General features: G+C 53.0%; 1 protein-coding gene across 1 annotated transcript; it reads right to left on the bottom strand.

Moving 5' to 3' along the window:
• Nucleotides 1-2441: 2441 nt before the first annotated feature.
• Nucleotides 2442-10201, bottom strand: Lrfn3 (leucine rich repeat and fibronectin type III domain containing 3). The gene is made up of 3 exons (XM_004636748.2): nucleotides 9180-10201; nucleotides 5933-7362; nucleotides 2442-3078 (listed from the first exon to the last, which is right to left on the bottom strand). The coding sequence occupies exons 2-3, from the start codon at nucleotides 7345-7347 to the stop codon at nucleotides 2613-2615; spliced, it is 1881 nt and encodes a 626-aa protein (XP_004636805.1). The 5' UTR covers nucleotides 7348-7362; nucleotides 9180-10201; the 3' UTR covers nucleotides 2442-2612.
• Nucleotides 10202-10259: the final 58 nt, after the last annotated feature.

Raw genomic sequence — 10259 nt, 5'->3', positions numbered from 1 at the left:
AGAGTCCAAAACCCTCCAGTGGCTTCACATGCCACCTAGAATGAAATAGACTCCTCCCAGCAGCCTCCAGGCTTCTGTGTGTGGCTCCTTCCCACTCTCTAGTCTCAATATAATGTCACTTCCCTTCCCTCCCCCTACTTCCAGCCCTGTCATCATTTCCTTTCATACACCATGCTGTTCCATGTGCATGGAACACCCTTTCCACCTTTTGCTGGTTAACTGCAACCTGAGCATCCTCTGGGACTCAGATGAGGCCTCCCTTCCTCCAGGAAGCCTTCTTCCACCTCCCCTCTTGGGACAGGCCCCCTAATTACAAGGTCTTACAGTTCCACATCTCTCTGGCATAGTCTACTTTGTTACTACGGATGCTTGACCCTTGCTGTTGACTACTTAACATTTGTGTCCCCACCAGATGCTGAGATATGTGACAGCAGGAGCTGTACCTATTATTTGTTCAGTACTCAGTCTGCAGCATATCGCACACAGTAGGCATACAGTAAAGATTGGCATTTAAAAACAGGAGGGCTTAGGAAGTGCACTCTGGCTCCCCCTCCAGGCAGGAATCGGTATTTTCTAGCTGACACTAGGCCCATTCCCTGGGTCTCATTTTCCAAAAAGACTCATGCCCTCCTCTTGCAGACAGCTCCACCTGATCTCTGTCAACCAACCGTAACCAGCAAGAAGAAGGACTCATGCTGCTGCTGGGGGATTGGGCGGTCAGACCCTAGTTGTCCCTATAAGCTAACAGAGTAATATGTTCAGGGCCACAAGAGGGGTGGCAGAATCTAGGATTTGCTGGCCCATCAGGATACGGTCATACAAATCCTTCAGAAATTTCTCTCAGGTCCTGAGAATAGCCAGTCCAGTCTTAAACTCCTCACCAAGCCACTCATACCAGCATCACTCTAGACAGGTGACAGGCTCAAGCTTCCTCCACATTTCTGACTGGATTGCCCTCCACATTAGAAAAGCCCTTTCCTGGGTCCCTGGTGAGGGCTGCCATTTCCTAGACCAGATGTGGGTCCTACAAACTTTAAGGACACCTAGGGCAAAAACAGAGGGCCGAAAGTTGCAGATCAACCTGACCCAGGCTCTAGCCCACAGAATCACTGGGCCTACACTTCCTGTCTATACTTTCTTACCTCCTACTCTCGAATCAGCTGAATGTGGCATCTGCGCCCACCAATCCCCTAACAATGCTCTGCTTGGGTTACTGCAACCTTTACATGTTCAGGCACAACAGTCAGTTGGATTTGAATTGCTTGGTTTTCTTCCCCCGTCCCTCTGCCTGATGCTCTTGTATAGATTTTCTGATGTTTTTTCTTTGTCTCTCTTTTAAATATGGAAAAGTCATGGTGGTTGGGAGCTGGGACTCCTCTCAGAGGCTGTCTCGCCTCAAGTGGTCTCAGTTCTCATTTCTGGACACAAAGTCCTATTTTTGTGCCCAACTCCAGCCTCAGACCAAGAGTTCTCTGTCCTTGTGGATAGTGCCCCCCCCCCTTATCCACCGAGCCCCACCCCAGCCAGAGTCTTCCCCAGATGTGCCTTCCTCCTTGTGCCCTCACCCCCCTCCCTTGGCCAGAGCCCAGGTCTTGTCCTGGACACCCCTTCCCAACGACCTTCCCCTCTACAGCCCCTCTACTCGGCTTCCTGCATGTCTGTGCCACCCACCCTGTTCTTCTCTCTAGCCCTGCCCTGGTCTGAGCTTCCCCATCACTCAGCTCCTTGCCCTGGCTTCCTGCTGGGCTCTCAGCTTTAGGTCTTCTCCTCTGGTCCACCTTCCTTTAGAAGGATCTTCCTAAAGCCCAAACTTGACCCATCCCTCCCCTGCCTAGAATCCTCCACGACTCCCTAACACAGCAGCCCTATCATCTGAGCTCCTTAGCCTGCAGTTCCTGGACCTCACTCAGCTGTTCTGCTGTTTTACCACAGCAGCCCCATAGCCTGGTACATACTAGGCCCTTGCATAGCTGGATTCTCCACCTGAAACAGCTCTCTTTTTGCTTTTTGCCCAATTATCTTCTTTAGATATTTCTCTCAGACCCCACATGTCCTCTTCCAGGAAGCCCTCCCTGACCACACCCTAGGCTATGCCAGTCACCTCTTTGGGACTGTACAATCTCCTAGGCTTTCCTGGTCACCACATCCCTGGTCTCTCTGGACTATCATTATCTGAAGACCTGTGTGTCTCACTGGACTTCAGACTCCCTGAGGGCAGGACTCAGGACTGTCTGGGTCACTGCAGTGATACCCAGCACAAGGCATGCCCAGGTGGCCCTTCTAGGAATCTCTGCAGACTGAATGGATGACCAAGCTCAGCCCCCTTCGCCGGGCACCTCAAACTGAACTGAGGAGTCTCTCCCAGAAGAAGTATCCGCCAGCCCCAGATCCCTGCAAGAGTCCCCCAAGCCCCACAGACAGAGACAAGGGCAAAGGCCCAGGCCCAAGCTTAGAAAAATAGGACTTTCTTGTTGTGCCCCAGTGCCCCTGACACCCTCCCCATCCGAGTTTTAAAAACCGTGAGTGATTTGGTGAGTCTGAGGCCAGGTCCCGCCGGGTGTCCGGGTCCTGTTATCCCTGGGGCCAGAGAAGCCATAGAGGTGGGCACCCGGCTAGGGTCCCGCGGGTTCGTGGCTGGGTCCCCAGGGCTCGCAGTCCAGCTGGACCACGGTGTGGGCCCTGGGTGCAGCGGGCTCAGGGGCTGGAGCGGTGGGCGCGGGTCCCAGGGCGCCGTTGGTCTGGGAGCAAACGCTGCTGACGGGTGCCGAGGCCTTGGTCTTGCCAGGGGGCTGCCCGCCGTGCACCTTGTAGCGCATGAGAAGCACGAAGATGAAGACCAGCACTGAGGCCACGATGACCCCGCCCAGTGCGATGATCATCGTGCCGCCCAGGAAGGGAGCGTGCGGGGCGCCGCAAGGCCGCAGCGCAGGCTCAGTGGAGAAGCGGGCACAGCCCACGGGCCGCGTGGCCGTGAGCCCCGTGGCACCGTCCTCATACACGGCGAGCACGCACAGATCGTAGGTACGGCCAGACGCCAGGTCGGTCAGCAGGAAGGAGCGGCTGTCCGCTGGGATCATCCTGGAGGGACAGGTAAGGGGGTCAGCTCTCTGGTTGTTCAGCACCCACCTTCCCCGACCTGAGGCCCTGCGGGGCTGGATTCCCTCCAGGCCACTGTCTCATTTCTAGTCCAACGAGTTCCCTCCAATCAGTACGCCAGCTTCTTTTGGTCTGACACTCTTTCATCCACGTTCTGCTATCCCTCTACAGTCAGTGAATTTCACTGTAGCCCCTCCCCCTTCAAACTCTGCTCTGGGCACGATGCCCAATTTCTCTGCAGCCCACTACCGGAGGTCCTCCCCAGTTCCAATATTTATACCTAACTGCCACCACTCAAATCCCTCCAGCCTGAAGCCCAATTTCTCTGTAGCTTCCCCGTCCCTTCAGCCCCAGTTCTCTACCTGGTTTTACCCTGGCCCCACCACCCAAATTCCCTCCAGCCTTGCCGTCCGGCATCTCTCCATTCACCGCCTAATTTCGCTCTAACCCTGCTGGTTTCCAGCACCTCATCTCCTTTCCATTTAGCTCGCTGGCCCTTTCCTTCTGATCTCCCTCCAGACCCTCACCCAATTTCCCTCAGTTTCTCCTCTGACTTCTCTCTTGTCTCTAATTTCCTTTATCCAGGTACCTGATTTTCCCTTGGTATAACGCCAGAATTTTCTTTAATCCTTTAATCTAACTACCTGACTCCCCTATACCCCTGCTGTCTGATTTTCTTCTAACATGCCAATAAATTTCCCACTAGCCCCATTGCCTTTTTATTATCATACACAGTGTGTTTTTCTAGGGAGTTCTGTCATCTGAATCACCACTGATTTCTTTTTCTCCCTGTTGCCTTATTTCTCTCCAGCTCTGTCACTTAAATCCCTTTTATCTCTGTTGCCTGGCTTCTATTTATTCTTACCTTTCCCATTTCCTTTCATCCTTACCACTCAATTCTATCCTATTTTCTTTTGCCACCCGGTACCCTGTTGGAGATTTAACTTCTTTTTCTAATCTGTTTTAGTCCTAAACTGTGTCGATGAGCGTGGTACAGGGAACTCCAGGATTGCTTGTAGCAGAGTGACCCATCGAAAAGAACATGTGTCCCCTCCTCCACTGGGGTGACCAGGACTTGTGTGAGTTTCAGGGCTGAGATGGGATCTACTGACTGAAAAGAAAATGAAATGATAATCCTTTGAAGTGTGGTCCCAGAAGAAGGAAGGGTATCTAGGTACTAGTTTCCAAGCTATGATCACAGTCTTTTTTTTTTTTTTTTTCAGTACCAGGGATTGAACTCAGGGTCTTGTGCTTCCAGGCAAGCTCTTATTCTACTGAGCTATCTCCCAGGCCCCACCCCAGTCTTTAGAAGGCCCAGTCCTTGCAGCCAAGTCTTGGGGACAACACCATTGGCTCAGCCTGGCACCAAGGACAGGAAGGAATCTACAGCCACCCATGCAAGGTTGAATTCTAGCAGAACATGCCAACAACCACCACTTCTGACCATGTATGTGCAGAGTGGATATATCAGATGCTCTCTGGCTTGGGGACAGAAGTGATCCTGACCCACCCCATGGAGTGTCTGAACTCTAGGTTTTGAGTTGGAAACCATGGAAGAGAAAGGGTAGTCCCCAAGACTGGCAAACTGGGGTTGTTTTGTTTTTGAGACAGGGTCTTACCATGTACTTCAGGCTGGCTTTGAACTCACTATGTACCCTATATTGGCCTTAAACTCACAGCGATCCTCCTGTTTTGGCCTCCTAAAATGCAGGGATTCAGGTGTGTGTTACCATGCCTGGCTAAACTGGATATCTCTATTCACATAGCAAGTAGAGCTTGTACTTGGTTTTTATTTTATTTTAAGATAAGGTCTTGCTAAGTTGCTGAGACTGTCCTCAAATTTGCAATCCGCCTTCCTCATCCTCCTGAACAGCAGGGACTTCAGGTACATATCACCATACCTAGCCTGTTTGATTTGATTTAGCAAATAAAAAATTTATGACACCATATTAGAACTCCAAACATGTAGGGCTCACACTACATGAATACGAAGCCTGGTCTCTATTTAGCCTCTTTTCCTTTGTAATAGGTCTATTTCATTTCATTTTTCCTGACATGCCTGTACCTTCCTGCTTTCTTGCTTGATCTCTTTCTTCCTGCTGCCTGGCTTGTGTCAAACCATCATGTGAAAGCCAGGTCTCTCTCTCTCTCTCTCTCTCTCTCTCTCTCTCTCTCTCCCTCACTCCCTCCCTCCCCCTCCCCACTACTGCAAGCCAGAGGTTTTGCACTGCACTAAACCCCAGCTCTATTTTCAGTTTTGATTTTCTGATAGGGTCTTGCCAAGTTACTAAATTGCCCAAGCTGGGACTAGAACCCACCTGCCTTAGCTTCACAGAATGCTGGCACTATAAGCATATGGCACCACACCCGAGTCTTCTCTTTACCTTTACAGCTCCAATTTGGTTTTATTCCCTTATGTGCATTAACTTTTTACTCTTTTGTCTTGATTATTTTTTATTCCTCCTAATTAATTTCCTTTTTGTTTGCTACCATTTATTCTTACCACCTTACTTCTTTTTATCTCTGAAACCTGATTTCTTTCATCATTATGGCATGATATTTTTTGGCCGTGTGGCCTGATTTATTTTAACATTTGCTGATTAATTTATTTTATCCTGCCTGTCTGTTTTCTTTTTACCACCGCTGCCAGATTTCTTTCACCCTTTCTGCCTGATTCTGGTTATCCTTGCTGCCCAGTGTCTTTCACTTTTGTGGGATGATTTCCTTTACAAACTTGCAGCAGCTGAGCTTTAGGACAGGGCATCAGGAGCTGTACCCTCAGTTTTCCCGCACCTCACTCCCCAGCCCCGGCTGCCCCACTGCTTGGCCCCAGCACCTGTAGACGAGGATGTCATCGGCTGAGCTGTTGTACTGGATCTGGTACATGCGGATGCCGGGGATAGGCCGCTGATCTGGCCACTGGACGAGAGCAGCTGTAGCCCCATGCTCAGTCACGTGGACGCCACGGTCAGTAGGGGCCACGGTGTCAGCCACCTTGGCAGAGGCAGAGGCGGCGGAGGGTGGGGTGAGGGTATCAGGATCCCCGTCCCGCGGGGGGTCACAGCTGGTGCTGTTGGCTAGCTGGGGTGGTGGTGGGGGACCCACAGTTAGCTCAACAGCTGCTGTGGCCTCGCCAGCCGCGTTGGCTGCTATGCAGGTGAAGATGCCACCATCGCCCGGTTCAGTGACCAGCAGCTCCAAAGTTCCATTTGGGAAGGCACGGGCACGGCTCGAGTTGCCCAGCAGTCGGCCCTGGGGTGACACCCAACGCACACGGGGTTCTGGGTCCCCTACTGCCCGGCAGCGCAAGGCAGCTGGCCGACCTGCAGGTACCGCCAGGGGTGGTGATCGGTGGGTCACCACAGGTGGCTCGCATACAAACTCCTCCTCACCCACAGCCCAGAAGTAGCGGCCCCCCAGGGCAGGTGGTGAGGCGCAGGCCTCGAGGTCATCCTCCCTGGCCAGGCGCCGTAACCACACCAGCTCACAGTTGCAGTGCAGGGGGTTCCCACCGAATGCCAGCACCAGGGCAGAGGCAGGGGAGCCACGGGGCCGGGCAAGCAGCTGTAGGCGGGAGAAGAGTGGGTCAGGTGGGATGGTGGTCAGGCGGTTTGAGGTCATGTCGAGCCGTGCCAGCTTGTGCAGGCGGGAAAAGGCGCCAGCAGGCACAGAAGCCAGCAAGTTATGGTCGAGGCCCAATGTATTAACATTGCCCAGGCGGCCCAGAGCCTCCCAGGGCAGCTGCTCAAGGTTGTTGTAGGAGAGATCGAGGTCCTCAAGTGTCTCAGCACAGTCGTCCAGAGCACCAGCCGCCAGGGCTGCCAGTTGGTTGTTGCTCAGGATGAGGTGCCGCAAGTTGACTAGGCCACGTAGCTGACCCTCGCCCAGCGAGGTCAGCCGGTTGCCGTCCAGATGTAGGGCACGTAGGGCTCGTAGGTCTGCAAAAGCGCCAACTGCCACGTGGCGGATGGTGTTCCGAGACAGGCTCAGGTGTAGCAGGCCTGTCATGTTGGCCAGGTCGCGGCGGCGCACAGCCGCAATGAAGTTATCTGCTAGGCGCAGCTCAGCCGCACGGCGATCCAGTGAAGGTGGCACGAACAGCAGGCCTGCTCCTGGACACAGCACACTTAGGGGCAGTGACTGAGTCTGGCAGCGGCAGCGGCGGGGACACGGACTGGATGTGGCTTGCTGTGGTGGAGACGAGGCAGGGGCCAGAGGCAGCAGGCAAAGGAGCAACGGGAAGACGGCCATTGCGGGCGGGGCGGCCTGCAGGGAAAGGGCAGGCTTCAGGGGTGGCAAGGCCAGAGAGGGGCCCTTTGGGGGGCTTGGGTGGTCTGAGTTGAGGAGAGATGCTCACAGTGAGCTGAGGGGGGAAGAGCTGATCAAAGATGGTCACAGAGAGGAGTAGCAGATCCAAAGCTAGGGGAGATGGCTAGAGACTCAAGAGAGCTGTATCCCAAAGACAGAGGGAGCAAAAATGAACAAAGATGGCAAGAAGAGGGCCAGGAATAGAGCTTAGTGACACAGTGCCTGTCTGGCAAGCACAAGGTCCTGAGTTTGATTCCTAGTACAACAACAAAAAATATGGTCAGAAGGAAGGGAGATCCCTAGAGCTAGCCAGACAATAGGAAGGGTCCAGGATGAGTAGATGGTAATCTAGAGGGCTTCAGACATGGTCTAACACATGGTCAAAGATGGCTGTAGCAAAAAAAAAAATGATCAGATGGGAGAGATAGCCAGAAGGGGTCAGATATGGCCCAAGAGAGGAGTGGTCAGAGATAGTCAAGAAGACAGGCAAAAAGAGAGGAAGTGATTGGAGTGGTCAAGAAGATGAGAGATGGACAAACAGGGGAGGTGGTCCATCTAGGAGAGCTGACCAATATTGTCATAAAGAGAAGTGTCAGGCATGGTCAAAAGCCAGAGAGGTGTGAGAGAGAAAGAACAGATATATCCAAGTTAGCCGAAGACCAGGACAGATGGCCAGGATGAGGGGTACAGGCAGAGCTCATCAGTAGAAAGGCAGCCAGAGATGGTGGACATGATCAGAGCAATCAATGAACAAGAGAAAAAGAGCTGGGTGTGGTGTGCATGCCTATAACCCCAGCAACGTGGGAGTAGAGGCAAGAGAATCACAAGTTTGAGACCATCCTGCTGGGCAGTTTAGTAAGACCATGTGTCAAAATTTAGAAGATTAAAAAGTCTGGGAATGCAACTTAGTTGTAGAGTGCTTGCCCAGCATGTGTGAGCGTCTGGGTTCAATTCTTAGTATGAGAGAGGGACAGAGGGAGACAGAGGACAGACAGAGACAGAGATGACAGGGACAGAGACAAACAGCTGAATAGAGTCAAGTGTGGACAATGGGCAAGAGAGATGGTGAAAGATGGTCAGAGAGAGAGAGAATATAGAAGTAGCCAGAGAGTAGAAATGGACAGGGCAGCTGGGGAGAAAAATGGTAGAGACAATGAGGAGTACCATGGACAGAGGTACCCGAGATAAGCACTAGGCAGATGTGGCTGGAGAGGAAAACTGTGGACAGGAGTATCAGAGATGATCAGAGAGAGGAAAGGTGAACAGAAATGGTCATTCAGAAGAGAGGTAGAGAGGCTGGGCGTGGTGGTGCACGCCTGTAATCCCAGCACAGGAAACTGAGGCAGGAGGATCACCACAAGTTTGAGGTCAGCTTGGGCTATATGCTGAGGTGAGGGCTACTCTGAACTATACCATGAGACCCTGTTTTTCAGTTTTTTTAAAAAAGAAAGCAAGGTGGAGAAAGTGGAAGAGCAGTGGTGGACAACAGAGGCAGCTGGAGATGGCCAGAGAGGACAGATGGTGAAAAGCGGTAAGGGCAGTGCTGCCAGAGGCCGGGAGATATCAGCTGGAGATGAGATGCTCAGGGGGGCAGAGCTTGTCAAGTGTCCAAGGAACGTTGCAGATAGGAGCTGGAGGCACTCATGGAAGGTCTTTTTCTAGGGAAAAACCCAAGAGTGACAAAGAGAACCTGGCTCTCACTTCACCTCCACTCCCAGGTACAGAACCCCCTTTCCAAGTCTCTCCCCACAGTGAAGGTCTCTCAGTGGCCTTACCTGAGTTGGAAGCCACCCCAGGGAGCAGAGTCCTCAGGCTCCAAGGGGCTCAGAGGTCAGGGCTCTCCAACGGGAGTCTGGTCATGCCATCTCTGTCCCAGGACTTCTGTGCAGACGCTGTTGTGTCTCAGCTCAAATCTGTGGCTGTAAAGTCTCCAGATCTCAATACCCTGTTCCCAAACCTCCAAATATTGGGCCTTTAGGGTCCTGTGTTAGAGATTCAGACCTAGTTTTGGTTGTTTCAGGCCAGGGTCTTTAAGCTCCAGTCTTGGGGTGCGAAAGCCAAATGGAGAAGTTCAGGGTCTGATTCTCAAGTCCTGTCCTGGAATCCAATTTTGGGGTTCTGTGTTCAGATATGGGGATGCTGAGTCAAGATTTGGAGGTTTCACCCCAGGTTTCAGCATTCAGGTCTGCAGCAAGGACTTCTGGCTCACAATCAGGTTCAGGCCCCTTGGAGTCCCCAGGTTCAGATCTTGGAATCTGAGACTCAAATTCCAAGGTCCAGTTTTCAAATAGTAAGTTCTTGGTATAGATTTGGGAATCCAGTTTCAGATTTCAAGGTGCCAAACACAGAATTCGGAGTTCAGCTCCACATTTGGGGGTTTAGATTCCAAATCCTGGGGTCCATGCTCCAAATCATGGGATTCAGCTTCCAAATCTTGGGGTCCCAGGGACAGGTGCTGGGATTCCAGCCCCAGATATAGAGGATTCAGGGTCCAGGTCTCGGGGTTCCACGGATGGATCGCAGGGAATTGACCCCAGATCACATTCCCAGGCTCGGGTTTCTGGATTTCCCAGTCCAATCTCGGGGTGTAAGCCCCCGATGTCAGGTGCGGGCCGGCCCTCGGTCTAGGGTGACGGCGTGGCCGCTTGCCTCCTGGCCTGCGTCGGGGTTGGTCCAGAGGGAGGGGGTCCGCTGCGGTTGGTAGGGGGCGGCGGGGCAGCCCCAGGACCTGGGTGGGGCGAGGCCTGGACGCCGACAGACAGACAGACAGATGGACAGGGACACGCCGGCCGGGGGACACCGCAGCGCGGGCGGGGACGCACGGGGGAGGGGCCGCGCTCAGAGACCCCTCCCCC

This window comes from Octodon degus, unplaced genomic scaffold (assembly GCF_000260255.1).
Source record: "Octodon degus isolate 3935 unplaced genomic scaffold, OctDeg1.0 scaffold00083, whole genome shotgun sequence".
Lineage (NCBI taxonomy): Eukaryota > Metazoa > Chordata > Mammalia > Rodentia > Octodontidae > Octodon > Octodon degus.
The sequence above is the reverse complement of the archived record's forward strand: the minus strand, read 5'-3'. Positions and strand labels throughout refer to the sequence as shown.